Source organism: Equus asinus, chromosome 26 (assembly GCF_041296235.1).
Source record: "Equus asinus isolate D_3611 breed Donkey chromosome 26, EquAss-T2T_v2, whole genome shotgun sequence".
Taxonomy (NCBI): Eukaryota; Metazoa; Chordata; class Mammalia; order Perissodactyla; family Equidae; genus Equus; species Equus asinus.
This window is the reverse complement of record NC_091815.1, coordinates 28,957,142-28,975,127: the sequence shown is the minus strand read 5'-3', so window position 1 is coordinate 28,975,127 and position 17,986 is coordinate 28,957,142. Positions and strand designations below refer to the sequence as shown.

The 17,986-nt window shown below is 56.3% G+C and overlaps 3 protein-coding genes across 10 annotated transcripts; 1 reads left to right on the top strand and 2 right to left on the bottom strand.

Annotated features, from left to right (window-relative positions):
• Positions 1–223: 223 nt before the first annotated feature.
• Positions 224–3,627, bottom strand: ZNF576 (zinc finger protein 576). Of its 5 annotated transcripts, none has more exons than XM_014868285.3 (3): positions 3,493–3,627; positions 2,581–2,681; positions 224–952 (listed from the first exon to the last, which is right to left on the bottom strand). In XM_014868285.3, the coding sequence occupies exons 1-3, from the start codon at positions 3,552–3,554 to the stop codon at positions 525–527; spliced, it is 591 nt and encodes a 196-aa protein (XP_014723771.1). In that variant the 5' UTR covers positions 3,555–3,627; the 3' UTR covers positions 224–524. The 5 variants fall into 5 exon arrangements, 4 of the variants coding, with proteins under 4 accessions (XP_014723771.1, XP_070355595.1, XP_070355596.1 ...); XM_070499494.1 differs by having other exon boundaries at positions 3,172–3,622; XM_070499495.1 differs by lacking the exon at positions 3,493–3,627 and adding an exon at positions 2,841–2,980.
• A 73-nt stretch (positions 3,628–3,700) lies between these two features.
• Positions 3,701–11,061, top strand: IRGQ (immunity related GTPase Q). The gene is made up of 3 exons (XM_044758968.2): positions 3,701–3,834; positions 4,134–4,665; positions 5,826–11,061. Exons 2-3 carry the CDS (start codon positions 4,136–4,138, stop codon positions 7,159–7,161), a joined length of 1,866 nt encoding a protein of 621 aa, XP_044614903.2. The 5' UTR covers positions 3,701–3,834; positions 4,134–4,135; the 3' UTR covers positions 7,162–11,061.
• Positions 9,684–17,490, bottom strand: PINLYP (phospholipase A2 inhibitor and LY6/PLAUR domain containing). 4 transcript variants are annotated; one of them, XM_070499493.1, is made up of 6 exons: positions 17,352–17,490; positions 16,876–17,009; positions 15,738–15,854; positions 13,871–14,023; positions 13,483–13,626; positions 9,684–13,298 (listed from the first exon to the last, which is right to left on the bottom strand). In XM_070499493.1, the coding sequence occupies exons 2-6, from the start codon at positions 16,931–16,933 to the stop codon at positions 13,144–13,146; spliced, it is 627 nt and encodes a 208-aa protein (XP_070355594.1). In that variant the 5' UTR covers positions 16,934–17,009; positions 17,352–17,490; the 3' UTR covers positions 9,684–13,143. The 4 variants fall into 4 exon arrangements, with proteins under 4 accessions (XP_070355594.1, XP_044614928.1, XP_014723816.1 ...); XM_044758993.2 differs by lacking the exon at positions 17,352–17,490 and adding an exon at positions 17,202–17,323; XM_014868330.3 differs by having other exon boundaries at positions 12,092–13,298; positions 13,417–13,626; positions 17,352–17,465.
• Between the last annotated feature and the right edge of the window lie 496 nt (positions 17,491–17,986).

Sequence of the window (17,986 nt, the reverse complement as noted above, 5' to 3'; positions counted from 1 at the left end):
CTGGAATTGCAACCCCCACATGACTCAGAGGACAGCTCCCAACTTTGCAGCCCCATCCCCAAAGGCCCAAGTTGCTCCACATCTGGAACCCATCTGCTGGCATTACAGGCCAGCAACACCTCACCTTCCCTGTCCCCATTCAGGCACCAATCCAGGGCAATTTGCTCCTATAGCCCATGGCATCCATCTGGGAAGAAATAAAGGTGATTACACAATCTGCAGCTAGTTGTGATTTCAAAATATTTAATTGGGAATGAGGGACATACAAATAACAATTTTCCCTATCTTGCTCATTCTTTTTTTAAACAAAAGATCTCACTATTGTCTGATTACACTGTTTCCCTGAAAGCCTTTGTGTCCTCCAAAGACTGAAGCTCTAAATAAGCATCTCGTGGGTCCTATTTCTCAGGAGCCCTTTGCCTTTCCAGGGAGGGGAGCAAATCCCTCCAAGGCTCCCAGCCCATATCAGAGGAGGGTCCTACCAGCCAGAGCCCCCACTGCCCTGGGGAGGGCTGAAGCTGCACTCAGAGCTCCCCCCGGGCATGCCAGATGTAGTGTTGATGCAGCCCAGCTTCCTGGGCAAAGTCCTGGCCACACTCAGTGCAGGCGAAGGGGCCAGGAGGGGTGCTGGCCTCGTGCGCCTGGCGGTGCCGCCTCAGGGAAGCGGCCAGCCCAAAGGTCTTGCCACAGTCAGGACAGGGGAAGGTGGGCTGGCTAGTCGTCGGCGCAGCCGGTGGGGAGGGCCTGGTGGCTGGACCATGGCTGCGCTGGTGGGTGATCAGGGCCTTGGAGGAGGGGAAGGAGCGGGCACAGGTGAAGCAGACGAAGAGGGCCCCCTGCAGCTTCTGGGCCACGAAGTCCGCTGGGTGCTCCCGCTTCATGTGACGCTCCTGGAACTTGGAATCGGCGAAGGTGATGAGGCAGCGGGTGCACTGTGGGGCCCCCAGGTGGCCTGAGGGACGTGGGGAGAGGTCGGGGGAGGCCAGCAGGAGTCTCCAGGAACCTCTCCCAAGCCCCGGAATCATGCCAACAATGAACATTCAGTGCTCACTACGTGCCAGGTTCTATGCCAGGGCTGGACAGCAAGCAGTACAGGCAGACTCCTATTGGACCTTTTTATGGATGAGCAGACTGAGGCTCAACAAGGTTAGGCAACTTGCCCACAGTCATGATGCCAGGAAATGAAAATGTTGGAGTCCAGACTGGAACCCAGGGAGTCTGCCCTTCCGACAGAGTCCTGTGATTAGAGCACAGCCCCTGGGCCCAGGCTGCCTGGAATTGAGGAGTCCAGCTCTCCTACTTCCTGGGCAAGTCCAACAGTTTCCTCATCTGGAAAATGGGGTAATAACCATCTCAGTATCTACCTCATAGGGTTGTAGGAAGGAGTAAATGAATGAATTTTCTTATATATATAAAGTGCTTAAAACAGTGCTACACAATGGTTTGCAATTATTACTATGGAGAAAGAAAAGCAGCAGGACAGCCGGGAGCTGGCCTCTGTGTTCTCCTGTTGAACATAAACAGTTTCACGGAACATCATCGGAGCAGGCCACACCATGACTGAGATGAATCAAGACAACAGGACCATGCCATAATCACGTCTGAACACAGACACAACTGTGAATGTTGTCCAAACGCCCCCCATCCTGGCTAATAGGAGTGCCTGCTGCTGCTTTACCACAGTTTGCACTTTGCTTGGTTCTGCCCTCCTTCTAGAGATTAAGATACCAACCATGCAACTACCGCTGCTTCCTGGCAGCAGCCAATCCAGAGCAAAATCCCTCTTCCTTGACCCCTCCCCAAATCACCTACCACAAGCCCAAGTCCTCTAAGTCCTTCCTAACCCTCTGTTACTGAGATGCCCCACAGTGCCCCATCGTGTGTGTTCTTCCTCAGTGCAATGAGCAATAAACCCAACTTGTTCAACTGCGGGTGTGTTCCTGGTGGTCTCTGGCTGGAGGGCGTTGACACTGGCTCCAATTGTTACAAATACTTAACTTCTGTTTGCCACAGTTCCCTCTTCTGAAAGTGATAACCCATTTCACAGAGTCTGTTAGGAGGACTGAATGGGATAATGAATGTTAAGCTCTTAGAAGGCGTCTAGCACATAATAAGCATTCAGTAGAAGCTGTTGCTATTATTATAGGTCAAACTAGCAACCTTCATTAACATCAAGCTTTCCCCTTTTTTTGCTGATAATCCCCTTAACAGCCCTGTGAGATGAGCAATAGCAACCCCTTTTGACAGATAGGGAAACTGAGGCCCAAGTCACACTGGAAAGTCTGGGGCAGAGTTGGGACTGGAACCTCAGGGCTCCTCTCACGATCTCTGCCCTTTCCCAGCCATATCTCCCGAAGCCTCTCCGGATGCCACTCTGTCCCTCTGAAATGCATCCCACTCATGCTTACGTGGACAGAGTGGGTACATCTGAGCATAATGAGGGTGACGGTGGGGAGTGGCACCTCCTGGTAGGGCAGCTCCCCAACAGGCAAGTCCCTGCGACGCCTTGGACGTTGAAATGCTATTGAAATCTTCACATCAGCTTCTGCACCCCACCCTCCTCTGGCCAGCAGTACTCACAGATGTCGCCTCTTGGACTGCCAGGACTCCTCTCCTTGGACGAATCCTGCTGCTCCATGAGCTCTTCAGAGTGCGGGTCCTCCATGGTGACTGGTACCCCTCTGGTCAAGAGAGGAGAATGCATGATAGAATAGTAAATCAACGGAAGTCGCTCGACTGTCACCAGCCATAGAGGGCCCGCTAATCCTATGACCTTTGACACAGAGGTTCTCCTTGCCAGCCTTGGACCCCCACGAGATACCATCTCCTTGAACTCTAACCTGATGGAGCTCCCTCCAGAGAAGCTTCAACCCTCCCTAAAGATTCGACTCCCCAGGTTTGTGACTCCCCTTAGAGCCTTGTCACCTCTGTGAGACCTATGACCTACATCAAACTAACTCCCAGCACTCAGAGCGCGGGACCCTTGATCTTTGACACCAGCCTCATTCCCGTCTCTCCCACGTGTTTTGAGGCAGGTAGTGTTACCCACGCTTTAGCCCGCCCCCACCCGGGAGACATCCTTCCCTGACATCCCGTAACTCCTGTCCCACCCACAACCCCCGCCTCCCACGCGCGCTCTCAGCCGCTGTGTCCCGCTGCCCCAAGCACTGCCCTCGGCTCCCTCCTCCCGAGGCGCGTAGCCCAGGCCTCTGCTTTTTCTCCAGACAGCACACGGGTGTCTTTCGTGGCGCCTGTCAGTCGCTCGTCACAGCGCCACCACCCGGAGGGAAGCCAGGTAGGTCCCACCGAGTCTCAAAGTCCAGGTGGTTTTCACGCCCTTTCGCCTGATGAGCTTCTCGGAACCGAGATCCTGGGTTGCCATCCGGCAATGAGGCAGTCGGGCCAGCCCGGTCCTCAAAAATAACGGGAGGGGTCCTTCTCTGTACTGGGACGCGTTATGATGACGTTGCAAGCCACCCGTGCCGTACAGACCTAAGCTGCTCGCGCAGGTGTGGCTCGGCGCTCCTGGCGCGCAGGCGCTTTGGCTCCCTCATTGTTTTAGGCTCTGCGGCAGCCGGAGCTGGAGAGCGAGCACGCTTCGGCCGTTCTGCGCAGGCGCCGCGAAGGGCTGTGTCCCCGAGATCACGCTCCCAGAACACACCCCTTCCTAAGAGGAGTGACGTCAAGTTAGAGTCCCCGGAACGTGCCTGGACATCCCCAAATCCCCGCGCTCTGCCCTCTTCGGCCTCCGTCCGCCTGACCCCAGGGGCGGGGCTTCTCAGCGGCTGACCGGCCGCCGTCGCCGCGCTCTCCGGTGTGCCGCCTGTTGGCTCGGTTAGTGATTTGGGAGGGAGGAGGGGAGGGTGAAAACATCTGTACCCCTGAGGGAGGAGGGGGCTGGAGGCCGAATTTCTGAGTTTTCGAAGCAGAAAGAGAAACACATCCACAAAGCGAGCGGAAAGGATCCTGGGTCCCTGGGGAATAGGGTCTGGGCGCCAGATTTGTAGGTCCCTGGGAGTGACGCCCGAGACTGGAAGAAGGGAACAGGGTGGAAGACTGAAGGCTGAGGCGACTAGAAAAGATGAAGGCTGGGGGCTCGCTGACCCGAGTCTTCCCCACCCCTTGCTTTCCAGCCATGCCTCCGCCGCGGGGTGACGTGACCGCCTTGTTCCTGGGGCCTCCGGGCTCGGGAAAGTCCCCTCTGATCGCAGCGCTGTGCGACAAAGATGTGGAGATGGTCGAAATCCCCGACGGCCGGCCGGACTCCGGGATCCCCAGCCTGCGAGCTGCGGGCCCAGGCCTCTTCCTGGGCGAGCTGAGCTGCCCACCTGCAGCGCCGGGGCCCTGGGCGGCCGAGGCCGACGTGCTGGTACTGGTGCTGCCCGGCCCCGAGGGGAATGGGGAGCCCCTGGCCCCCGCGCTGGCCGAGGCAGCGCGGGCCGCCCTGGCCCGAGGGACCCCGCTGCTGGCTGTGCGGAACCTCCGTCCGGGGGACTCCCAGAATGAAGCCCAGGCCCGGGATCAGACCGCGGCCCTGCTGGCCAGCGCGGGGTTGGGAGCCGCGGCTCTCTTCGTGCTGCCGGCTGACTGCGGCGGCAGAGACGGCTGCGAGGAGCTCGAGCGCCTGCGGGCGGCGCTGCGGAGCCAGGCGGAGGCGCTGCAGAGGTGAGCGCAGATTCTCTGGGTGGGTTGGGGAGGCCTGGGCCTTTAGTCTAGACCTCACACCCCTAACGGGCTCTTTGAGATCCGCGAGACCCCTCCCCCAGTGAGTTTGGGGCCAGCCTTATCCAGATATCTGCCTGAGGCCCTGCTCCCTCATCCAGGTCGCTCCTGCCCCTCTGGGCAGGTTTTGAGGTCAGAGAGGTTCCACCCACAAGTTTGACCCTTTTCTGTCATCTAAGCCCAGCCTCAGCCAAGGGTCTGCTGAAGATCCCAAGCCGTCATCCAGTTCCTGCCTTCTGCGAGATCACAAGCGCCCTTCCCTAGCCAGAATTCGAAGGGAGGCGGGGACCTATTGCCCAAATACTGCCCCGAGGCGAAAGCTTGAAGGAAGGCTCAGTGTCATCACACAAGCTTGTGATCCCCGTGAAAATTTTACCCGAAGGCTTTCGAGTCTTCTCCGTCCCTCCTTCCATCAGCTTGGTTCTCAAGCAACCGTGCCCTCAGTGAGCTTTGTTATTTCTGGGCGCCCTCCTCCACCTCCTTTCTCTAACCCCTTCTCACTTCTGTGCCCACTTGCTGACTACCTCCTGAATTCTCTCCCCCTACCGGGAGCTGCCTCGTTTTGTAGATGTCAAAAATGAGGCTCAGAGAGAGGCAGCCTCCCCTCCAGGTCCACTGCTCATCTTTTCTCCTTAGCCATAGCCCCTTGGTAAGGACTAGTAGATAGGCTTCTCCCCTCACCGGTCCTTACTCCTCTCCTCGCCCTAGTCTCAGGAAGGAGCGCCCTTCGTGACCTCTCCCATGTCGACTTTCGGTTAGTCTACGGTACAGTCGGGATTGTGTCTTTGCTCCCAGCCCCACCCCCTGCGAGTTTTGCCCCGCTCAGCACAGCCTTTTCTTAACCCTGCAGGTCCCTCGGAAAAGCCCCGCCCCAAAGGCTGTATCCGCGAGAAGTCTGAGCAGGGTTCCCATTTTTATCAACTCCCCTCCCCCCCAATCCCTGCTTTAAAAGTCCTGGTTTCTGTTTGCTGTGCCGTCACTCTGCCTCCTCCCTTTCCTGCTCCTGCCTACCTCGGGGATTTTTCGGAAAGCTCTGCCCTTGTCGTCGTAACCCAGTCCAGCCCCTCTTCTGCCCTTGACCCCATCCCTCCCTGTCCCCGCAGGCTCCTGCCACCGGCTCAGGATGGCTTCGAGGTGCTGGGCGCAGCAGAGCTGGAGGCTGTGCGCGAGGCCTTCGAGACGGGTGGCCTGGAGGCCGTGCTGTCGTGGGTTCGCGCGGGCCTGGAGCGACTGGGCAGTGCACGGCTGGACCTGGCGGTGGCCGGCACAACTGACGTGGGCCTTGTGCTGGACATGCTCCTCGGTTTGGATGCCGGCGACCCAGGTGCGGTGCCTGCTACGGCGCCCGCGGAGCCCACGCCTTACCCGGCCCCAGAGCGCCCCAATGTCGTGTTCTGGACCGTTCCTCTGGGCTCTGCAGGCACTGTGGCCGCCCCCCACCCAACCCACTACGACGCCCTCATCCTTGTCACCTCTGGGGCCCCCACGGAGAAGGACTGGGCCCAGGTCCGGCCCTTGGTGCTACCAGATGTGCCGCTGGTCTGCGTGCGAACAGACGGCGAGGGCGAGGATCCAGAGTCTCTGGAAGAGGAGGAACAGGCGGAGAAGCCCAGCGGCCAGAGCTTAGAGAACGCAGGCGGAGGGGGGTTGGAGAATGCAAGTAGTGAGGGAGGAGAGAAACTTGGCCCTGGATCGCAGAAAGCAGGCAGCGGGGAAGGGTCAGAGAAAGCAGGCCGCGAGAGTTCGCAGGAGGTTGTCGTCGGCGTGAAGAAATCGGGCGGTGGGGACTCGGAGCGGGCGGCCGCCTTGAGCCCGGAGGACGAGACGTGGGAGGTGCTGGAGGAAGCGCCGCCGCCGGTGTTCCCGCTGCGCCCGGGCGGTCTCCCCGGGCTCTGCGCGTGGCTGCGGCGCGCGCTGCCTCCGGCGCAGGCGGGGGCGCTGCTGCTGGCGCTGCCGCCCGCGTCTCCCGGCGCGGCCCGAACCAAGGCGGCGGCGCTGCGGGCCGGGGCGTGGCGGCCGGCGCTGCTGGCTAGCCTGGCGGCGGCGGCGGCGCCCATCCCGGGGCTAGGCTGGGCGTGCGACGTGGCGCTGCTGCGGGGTCAGCTGGCGGAGTGGCGGCGGGCGCTGGGGCTCGAACCGTCGGCGCTGGCACGACGCGAGCGCGCGCTGGGCCTGGCACCCGGGGAGCTGGCCGCGCGCACGCGCTTCCCCGGGCCGGTGACGCGCGCCGAAGTGGAGGCGAGGCTGGGCGCCTGGGCGGGCGAGGGCACGGCTGGGGGCGCGGCGCTGGGCGCGCTCTCCTTCCTGTGGCCCGCGGGCGGCGCGGCGGCCACCGGCGGCCTGGGCTACCGCGCGGCGCACGGCGTCCTGCTGCAGGCACTCGACGAGATGCTGGCCGACGCCGAGGCCGTGCTGGCGCCCCATGCGCCCGCGCACTGAGGAGTGGGACGAAAGCCGGGGCTTCTGGGGGCGCCGGGGGCTCCAAGTCCTGGTTAGAGGGAGGGGGGCTGAGGGTCCAGACTCTGGCATGGGACGTCTGGGCCTCTGAGATAACAGCGGGGGGCCACCACGCGGAGTTCTGGATGCTCGAGGGGGAAGAGGGCTCTGACTACTGGTTGGGATGTGTGACTTTCAGTTACCTGGATTCCTGGGTCCTGAAGGGGAATAGAGTCTGGGGACAGACTCCAGATTTGTCTGGGGACCACGGAGCATGATGCCCAGACTTGTATCCTGAGGGAGTTGAGGGGTGGACTCCTAGAAGGGGGATATCTTCGTCTCCAAGGGAGTAGAAACTGGGGCTATTGGAGGTCTAGTCTTCCATGGGGAGAGGGAGTGGCAGCTCTGATTCCTGATGAAGGGGCGTCTCCATCACACTGGGGATCCCAGTGTGGAGAACGGGGTCTGAGTACCCCAGGGAGCTGGGACTCTTGGGCTTCTGAGTCACAAAGGGATATAGAGTCTAGGTTTCTTGGGGAAAATGGCCTGTACCTCAAATGGCCAGTTCCTCAAGAGGCAGGGGGCTTTGAATCGTCACTGGGGGGAGGGGTGGTCTCTGGGGTCTCAGACTCCTGGCTCTCAGGAGGGCTGTGGACCTTGGTTCCTAATTCCTAGGTGGTGGGAGGGCTACATCTAGAGGAGGGAACAGAGCTGGAGACCAGTTGGTCCCTCTTGGTCTAATATTTGCTTCTTGGGGGGTGCCTGGTGACCCAGACTCCTTTCCCAGCTGTTGTGGGGAGGATGGTCCCACAAAAATGAGGGGAGGAGGCAAGAGGGGTGTGGTGGGCTCTGGGGAAAGCCAGAGACCAGGAATGAGGCCTGGGTATGGAAGGGGAGGAAGCCATACCTCGGAGGAATCTCCCACACACCCCTAAGGGATGTGGATCCTGGCAACTGCCTCTCTCTCTCTGAGTTTGCCCCGGAGGGGATATGACTACCCCATTTTGTAGGTGCTGAGCAATTCACCGGCTCTCTGGGGATTCTGTTCCTCTGTCACTCTCTCCTTTAGGGGTTTCTATCTTTTTTTTGGTCTTGGTTTCTTCTGTCATTAAACCTTAACCCTTTCTGGAAGAGCAGCCATATTGCTGCCCTAATTCAGACGTTTCTGTGTTGGCTACCTCAGGTATCCCTAAGAGGCCCCACCTTGGAGTACCCAGCACCCACAGAACATCAGGGCAGTGTTCCAGACCGTGGGAATGTGCCATGAGTGAGGCAAAGACAGAAACCACAGTGCTTGGAATGTTCTAGGCTGCCAGCTACATGCAGAGGAGAAGCCACAGGTCACGGAATTCTTCAATGTCAAAAACAGAAAGCGGGGACCTGAGGGGCCATCCAGTAGAATCTCTTTTATGATAGATGCGGAGAGCAAAGCCAGGAGAGGGCGGGCTCTAGATCCAGCAGCACACAGCAAGGCCCTGTGTGGTCTGGCCTCTGCCTGTTCTCATTCTCTGCCCCACCTCATCCTCCAACCAGCTTGACAGATCTTCCTTCTGATGCTTGACTGTGCCATCTTGGGTCCTGCCTCAGGGCCTTTGCACTTGCTGTTCTTTTTGCCTAGAATGCCTGGCTCTGTCCTGTCAGTTAGGTCTCAGCTCAACTGTCCCCTCAGAGAGGTCTTCCCCACCGCTTTTACTGAAGTAGCTCACACACCCCATCATTCATCTCAGTCGGTTAATTTTCCTGATAGCAATTATTACTATAGAAAATCACCTTATTTATTTATTTATTTGTTTATCAGTTATTATCCCTTGCCTGTCTTGTTCCCTGCTGTACCCCCAGCACCTAGAATAGTGCTTGATAAGTGCTTAATAAGCACAACAGGTGCTTATTAAATAGTATTTTAATTCATTTGTCAATGGCAGAACCAGGTCTGAAATGTAGATTGCCAGCCTCTTGCCACCAGACAGGGGAAAGAAGCGAGATGGGGAGAAACAAACCTCTCATGGGAGAGAAAGCCCTTGTCTGACCTGGGAAGCAAGCACAGCTTTGCCACTGTCACTCTGGGTGACTTGGACCAGTGCCTTATTTTCCCATCTGTGAAATGAAAGGGCTGGATGAGAACCACACGTGTATCCAAGATCCTCTTTCCTCCAACAGCTGAAGACCAGGGTCACCAATCTGAGGGGCAGACATTTGAGGGATGGTACCCCCGTCTCCAGCTTGAATTCCCACCAGTGGCCCAATTTGTCCCATCAAAGGCGAGAGGCCCATTGCTCTGTACCGAATGGCTCCAGCATTGGCCCCCGAGCTCTTGCAGCCTTAGGGTAATGTTGTTCATCTGGATCTGTGATACTCAGTACAGCACCGTCTCCCCTCTCCTCAATCTAGCCTTCAGGCCTTCCCATCAAGCGTGCCAGAGCGGGAGAGCCACCGAGCGGCACTGTCCAGTCGAAACAGAATGCAAGCCACGTATGTGATTTTAAATTTTCTTGTAGCCACATTAAAAAAGTAAAAGGAAACAGGTGAAACGAATTATCATATGTTTTACTTAACCCAATATATCCGAAATATTATCATTTGAACATGTCATCAATGTAGAGAAGTGTTAATGAGATATGTTGCATTCTTTGATGCTAAGTCTTTGAAATCTGGTGTGTATTTTATACTTACAGCCCATCGCAATTCAGATGGTAAATTTTCATCAGAAATACTTGACCTCTATTTAGATTTCCTAAAATTCATATTTGGAGAAGGAGATTCATATACCCAAGTTGTCCCAATTATATTGAATAGTTTTCCAATAACTGAGATGAGTATCAATTTTTAAGCTAATTAAAAGTAAAATTTAAAATGCACTTTCCCAGTTGCACTAGCCACATTTCAAGGGCTCAGGAGCCAAAAGTGGTGAGTGGCTATAGCACTGGACAGCACAGACCTAGAACATTTCCATTGTCACAGGAAATCCTATTAGCACAGCTCTAGCCTCACACAGTCCTTCTACTGACCTTGGGAGTGACCTTGGGTGAGGCACTCCGCAGATGGCATCTACCTCACAGGGTAATTGTGAGAACATGGTGTGTGTGCAAATATACATGCATTCCCCCTCACACGTCAGCATGCTGGAACCCCTCCTGAGAAGGCTGGTGCACTGGGAGCTCAAAGGTTAGCCTCCTTGCCCTTGCCCACATGCCCTCAGCCCCTGGCAGCACTCAGGCGACTCTAGTCTGGGCACCTTCTGTCTCACCTGCATGCCTTTGCTCACAGAGTGCCCTCCTCTTTTTCTGCTACTTTGACGCCATCTCTGGTTTGGTCCTGCGTGACGTCTCTGCCCTCACGCCAATGGCGATCGTGCCAGAGGTGGTATCTGAGAAAGCAAGACCCACTTTTGTTTGCATGGCTCTGTCCATTGGGGAGTGCTGATTGTGTTTATGTAGTTATAGGCCAGCACTCTTGGGTGTCATGTCTACTTTTTGGGGTGGTTGCCTTTTAAATCGTGACTTTCAGTGGGATTGAATTTTAGGCTTTGTGGAAGCATAAAGTTGCCAGTGAGGCATCTGTCTCTGGGAGCATCCAAGCAGAAAAGACTAAGACTCCCTTGTGCACTGACCGCTGTCTGCCATCAGGGTGTGAATATGTGGCACCTCAAGGCTGGAAGACCCTCGAAGGCAAGAATTCAAAGAAGTGTATGATGAATCTTAGCATTGCCATCGCTAGAAGCAGAATAGACACAAAAAACTCAAGTAGATGAGACAGTCTCATCACCTTAGCTGAGTTTCGTACACTTCTGGATAATGATGGAGGGACTTGTGTCCACTGGAGTGGGGAACCATGAAGGGCAAATCAAGGGTGTGGTTGGCCTGTGGTGCTTCCTGGAGGAGTGAATAAAAATGAGTAGAAATCCCATTGTGTGTCTGTTCTTTGGGGATTTGAAAGGAAAAAAAGATACTTGGGATTCGACTGGAGCTGGAAGCCTGGACTCCTGGGTCTGAGGGAGGAGCGGCCAACGGTGGGGACTCTTGGGTTGTGGGAGAGGAAGGATGATGGGGGTCTATACAGGAAAGACTCCTTGGGCTGGAATTGAGGGACTCTGAGTTTTTCCACCCTGGGAGGGGGCATGGACCAGGGACTGTTTAGACCTTGCGGGCTTGTGATGGTAAAGCATCTTAGCTCTGGAACCAGCTTGGCCCATTGATGCCACCAATTTGTTCAGCTTCTCTGTAGCCACGTCCTTGGATAGTGCCTTCTCATCCTAACTCCAGACTTGGCCATGTGATTTGCTGGGCCACTGGGACAAGAACAAACATGATGCAGAGGCTTGGAAAGTGCCCGTGCCTTGGGGCTTCCTCTCTAGCTGCCCTTGGGGCCCCTGCCACCACTGCCATGTCAAGAAGTCCTGGCTAACCTGCTGAGTAATAAGAGATGTGGCCCAGTTGGCCGTGATGCCCCAACCCACAGCCAGCCAACCCTCTGAAACAGAGCTGCCTAATGGACAGAGAGCTGAACCCAGCAGGGACCAGGAGAACTACCCAGCTAATCCCAGACCAAATTGCCAACCTGTAGAATCCTGAGCTAAATGATAACTAGGACAGGCGTGTCCCCTCTCTCTGTGATGTGGTATCTTTCTCCCCCTCAACATGACCCAATAAATCTCAAATCTCAATCTCTGCCACTTTTTCACTGTGCAACTCCAATGTGACATCCCTTCTCTGAGCCTCCGATTCTTCTGAAAACCTGTGATAATAATAGTGCTGATCACATGGAGTTGTTGTGAAGATAAAATGAAAAACAGCCCCTCGGAGGTCATGGTGGCCATTTGTGCTGTTTATGAAACATGTCCATGTCAGGGCAGGATTGCATGTCCTGGGCCCCGTGTGCTTTGGTGGGGCCGTGTGAGTGGTCCCATCCAATGAGTTGTGTCAAGTCACTTCTGGGTAGCAGCGTTTAATCACCTATGTGAGACTTCCCTGTGCACAAAAATTGGCAGCGTTCAAGTGTGGCTGCTCTGTCTGTTATGGAATGTTAGCACACCTGACTTCATCAGGGGCCTTAAATACAGTTGGCCTCTGTGCTCCTGTGATCTCTCATGAGAAGAACATTAGCCAGGAGCCACTGATCGCAGAAGATTGTGGAACCCCATGGAGAACTGGAATCCTCTTCCCAAACTGGAGCCAAACCAGCCAATAAACAGCCAGAAGCAGACCCGCCCACAAACCCCTAGAAGGAAAAATGCTTGTTGTTACAAGTCTCAGTTTGGGGATGGTTTGTTACACAGTGTTACTGCAGCATTAGCTGACTAATGCAACTTTGTCGTTTTAAACCACTGAGATTAGGGGCTTTGTTACCGTAGCATAATCTAGTCTGTCTTGATTGGTGACGATGTTTAGCACCTGCCAACTAATGGCCATCCAGTAAGTGGCAGCTATTATGATGATTATTATTTACTCAGACATATTGTCTCTAGAACTGCACTAATTGCTTTTTTGTTTTTCTTTCATTTGACTCTTAAAACAACCCTCTGAGATTATAACTTAATATCCACATTTTGCAGATGTGAAAACAGAGGGAAAAAGAGGGAGAGGTTGTTAGGAGAGGTGATCGTGGACTCAGGAGTCTGACCCTCCCTAGCAGTTTGACCCAAGACAAGTGAACACCACCATCTGTGCCTCAGTTTGTTCATCAGTAAAATGGGGATAATAATGTCAACTACATAGAGTTGTGATTCTGAAATGAGGTACAGCATGGAAAAAAGAGCACAGGGGCCCAGCTGAGAGTAATCCTTTAGTAAAAGGTTGGGTCTTCCCTCTCTTCCTTGCAAAGAAGGGGTTGCCAAGGGTTGGGACCCCTGCTTTCTACATCCTACTTCCCCAGAATGCATCCCCTCACAAGGACCCAGGCTTGCTTTATTAACCTGTTTAATTTATAGGCACATGGGGAGCTGTAGGCCGAGGACTAATGGGGACCTCAAGCCACATTTTCCTCACTTCTTCACTCAGCCCTGCCAGGGGGCAGGGGTGCTGGAAGGCAGTCTGCTCGGCGGAGGAAGTAGAGATAGGAGGCTGAGGGCACCTCGGCCCCCTCCTTGGCGTAGCAGGCACTCTCTGTAGCACAGCCCCGAGTGGCAAATTTGGTATTGATGATACCTAAGAGGGGGGTTCAGGCTGGAGTCAGGGCTTCCAACCCCTCCTTCCTATGACCCAGGAGCCTTGGCCCCTGCCACCTCCTCGCCCAGTTCCCAGGAGCCACCATCCCCTCTAGAACCTGGAAGTATTAGCCTCCAGTGCTGGGGCCCCTGTCCTCTCCTCCAGAGATCTAGGTGTCCCTCACCAGCCTGCACGTTGCCAGCAAAGTAGACGCAGTGGGTTTCCTGGCCAACGCAGCGGGCTGCCTGGGTCCCCGGGCATGTCTCCTGGAAGGGTACGACGCAGGCGGGACACTGGAGGCCGTTCTCAGTACGATTGTTCTGGGGTGCTGAGGATGAAGGGGCAGTGTAAGGTGACAGGGTCCTTTAGACCCTTCCCCAAGCTCGCAACAGCCTGGGGAACAGCGGTTGCTAATGGACACTGCATTTCACAGGCGAGGAAACTGAGGCTCAGAGTGAGCAAAATGCTTGCCCAGTGTTACAGCATGGGTCAGTGGCAAGTGACAGCGCACACAGTGGGCTCTTGGGGCGGGCTGGAAGGGACTCCCCATGCCGGGCTGAGCTGGCACTTACGGGGCACGGAACCTTGGTTGCAGCCTTCGCTCTGGCAGCAGTACGTGTAGGACACCATGTAGTCCTGGGAGCCCATGGTGGTTGATACGAAGCCTGAATAGCAGTCGCTGAACTTCATGCAGCCCTTGTAGGTGTTCACTGAGTGGCGGCCCTCTGCAGGATGGGGGACAGGAGGGAAGGGCTCGGTGGCGCTGGCTGGCCCCACCCTGGCTTCCACCCTGGCCTCAGGGTCTCTCCCAACCCTATACCTCCCCCACCCTGCGACTGTCTAGGGTGGTCTCTTCCAACCCCTCAACCACGCTCCCTTATCTCCCTGGGGTACGGTCTGGAGTGGATTCTTCGATACCTTCCCCTCCCCCCCCCCCCCGCTGTTGCCATAGCCCCCAGTAAGCCTTTGATGGTCTCTTGCAGCTCCCCATGGCCAAAACCACGTGCCTGCCTGTCGTGGTCCCTTCCGCCCCGCCCCACCGCACCCCACTGCCATCCTCGAAGGGTCCAGTGCCCCGCGGTCTTTTTCAGGCTTCCTATGGCTGCCCCCATGCCTGTGTGAAATGGTCTCTTCCAGCCTTCCCGACTTTTGTCGTCCCTGCATCTTGGAAGTCCCTTCCAACAAACTCTGGGATGCCACCCTCACCCCCCACCCTGCAACACCCATAACCCTCTCTATCTAAAGTGGTCTCTTCCAGATTTCCCCATGGTCACTCCCTAGACCTCCCACCGATGGTCTCTTGCTACCCTCCTAGGCTACTTCTAGGTCTTGCCTGAAGGGTCTCTTCCAGTCTCCACCTCACTGTGGTGGTCTCTTCCAACCCAGTCTAAGGGTGTCCTCCTCTTCACCCCACTGAAGGGTGGTCTTTTCCCACCTTCCTCTCCTCCTGGGCCCAGGGTCCGTATCTCCCTTCTCTATGTCTGGGTGGTCTCTTCAAGCTTTTCAGGTGCTTCCCCTACCTGCCAAAGCTTGCTAGGTGAGCAGGGCTGCGTGCAATCTTCTATCCCACCTTCCTTACACACCCTCTCCTGTCGGGATGTTTTCTCCTTACACTCAAGGTTTCCCTTCATCTCCTGTCACAGCCTTCTTCCCGGCGCCATGCCCCATCATCTCTCCTCCTGTGACTAATGGTCTCCTTCAGCTTCGAATGAACACCTCCAACCCCGTGGTCTCTTCCATTGCTCCCCTTCCCCGTCATCCTTTCTCGGGTCTGGGATGATCTCTTCCATTTAAGTTATGCCCCTCTTCTCCCATTTTACTCACCGGCCTCCCCCTGCCCCGTCTCTACTCTTTACGATGGCTTGCTCCATACTTCTCCATACTTTGGGATTATCTTCCCTCTCCTGTCTGCTGTGCTCCCTTCTATGTGTCTCCCCCTACCCCAATATCATCTCTCCTCCTCCTGTCAGGAATGGTTCCTTCCAGCCCGCACTACCCACGCTTCCACCTGTGGTGGATTCCTCCTGCCCGCCCAGAGTGGTCAACCTGATCACATTCCTCCCAGCCTACCCCAGTCTCTTCCTCCCCTCTGCCCCGCTCCCCTTCCTCTATGCCTATTAGATTCTTCCCCTCTATTTCTCTGTTCCCCCGTGTCCTTCCCTCACCCCTCCCGCCTAAGAAAGTCTCCATATCTGCCCTCCCATCTTCTCTTTCGGAGGGTCTCGTTTTCTGAAATCCCTGACAACAATGGTATCTGTCTTCCCATTAAATTCACTTCCCTCCATCCTCCTCCAGGTAGTCTTTCTCTCTACTGTGCCCGCCCACCACGGGACCGTGACGACCCCCCCCCCCCCCCCCCCCCCCGCTCCGCGTGGTGGTATCTTCCACCCTGAGGGCGCGCCCCCTCCCAGGGTCTGGCGCCATGCCGCGAGGACCTACTTGTGCTGGACTCCCCCACGACGATCACGCAGGCATCCTTGCCCGCCTCGCAAGTCTTGATTTTTCCGCTGCACGTGGGCCCGGAGCCCCTGCACATCTCACAGCTTAGCGGGCACCCTGCAGTGAAGAGGGCGGGGCTGAACGCATGGGTAGTGTGGTCTGGGGACCACAACATTGACTGCAGAGTCCAGAGGGAGATGGGGGCAGGGGGGCCTGGCTTTTGGGTCCTGACGGAAGAGGGACGGGTGTCTCCCTGACTGTTCATGGGCGGGCATTGACCGCTGTCCAGGAGACTGTCCCGAGCTCTGACAGGGACGAGGTGGTGATGCCAGCAAAGCTGCTTCCAGGGGCGGGAAGCGACTCCGCCAGGAAGCCTGTTTACCTAATTACAAGGCTGGGGACTTTGGACGCTAAGGTCCTCTGAGAAAGCTCAGGGACAGGGAGTGGTCCTGGCGAAGTTTCCGTGGACTTTTGTGAAGCTTCATGTCCAGCTGGTTCTTGGACGTGGGGCCCTCCGCCTTGTAGATACCGCACACAGCTCTCGTAGACAGTAGGAGCTCAGGCAGGGGTACCTGAGGCTGGGGTGCGCATCCCAGATCAAGACGGGAGAGCGAGGACCAGGAGGGCTGAGGGCATGTACTCCTTGGTCCTGAGAGAGGAGGCAACTGGGGGCCCAGACACCTGGGTCCTGGGGAAAGTGGGGCTTGCTCGAATTCCTGCTTCTAAGGGAGGAGCGTCTGCGGGGGCCTGAACTCCCCAAAGTCCAAGGAGAAAGGAAATCTCTCCTCATCTCCGTTTTTTTTTGTTTTTTTTTTTTTTAAGATTTCCCTTTCGAGTCACGCTCTCTTAGGATTTTCTAGAATTCAGATGTCTTATTTTGAGACCCTGCATGGAGGACAGAGAATTCAGAGGCCCTGAGTCCCCTCCTTTCTCAGGGACCCCATCAAGTGATGGGGCTAGTCCTTTTGAGCTAGTCCTCTTCTGGGGCCCCAGGCTTTCTCTTCCTTGAGCCTCTGCCTTCGCCATGAATCTGAATTCCCACGACACCTCCTCTTTTCCCCTTGAGGACCTTGCTGAATGCTCTCTCCTAGTCCTCTCTTTCCTGAGGGTCCAGGAGTCCAGGCCCCCAGTCACTTACCGAGACCCAGCAGGGTGCAGAGCAGCGCGGAGGCCAGGAGGAAGGTAGAGGGCTTCATGGTGTGAGAACCTGTTGTCCCGGGTCCCAGCCCTTATAGGAAGCTAAGGAGGGGCGGGTCTGGACCCACCTTCACCCTGGGGTGAGAAACAGCTGAGGTAAGATCTCAGGGCAGGCCTCTGCGGCTCTGGGTTTGGGAAGTGGAACCAGAATCTGAAAGGGACGTAGGCCTCTTGTGCTCAACCCCTCTTCCATAGGGACCCCAGGAGTCTGGGCCTCCAGCCCTCTCTTCCATCAGGACCCAGAAGGTCACTTTCCAGTTTTCTCACATTCTCACCGCCCCTCCTTTTTTTCCTGGCCTGACGCCCAAGGTCAGAGTCAGGTAACTTGATTTCTTGTAGGTGTAGAGCAGCTGCAAGGACTGAGATCCCGTCCCTTGTCTCTTCCCAAGAAAGCGCCCAGCGTGGGTGGGGCCCTACCTGGGAGCGCCCAGCACGTCCGGGCTCGTTCTGCGGGGGCCCAGAGCCTCGTCTCCCTTTCCTTCTCCGGGTTCTTGGCTTCATACTCCCTCTTCTGTGTTTGTGCTGGACCCCGCCTGGGGCTGCATCCCTGGGTCTCACGGAGACCGAACAGAGGGGTGCCTGTCAACGGGCAGGGGCGGGGCGTAGTAGGAGACAGATGCCCACAGGTCACATTGGGAAACTGAGGCATGGGTGGAAGCACTCTAGACTGGGTGTGTGTGTCTGGTTTGGGAGCATGCTTTGTGTTTTATTTAGGTCTTTGACCCACTCTCTCTTGGCCTCAGGCATAACCCTGAGAGAGATCAGAGGGTTTTTTCGTGTGAGTGAGGTTGTGGGGTAGCGGGGAAGAGTGTAGCCGCAGGAACCGGTGGAGGGGGTCCTATTGCCATAGGTTCCAGGATCCCAGAGAAAAGACTCAGGTTTGCTGTCCTCTTGCTTTCTAGGCTTCGGTTTGGGCGGTGACTACGTCGTCCAATGAGAATGGCGAATTTTTTCTAGGGCCCAATCGTGGGGGGCCGCTCCTGTTGCTAGGCGCCCAGAAAGCAGGGTGTTTACGTCACCGGGAGCGGGGCTAGAGAGTGGCGGGGCCAATG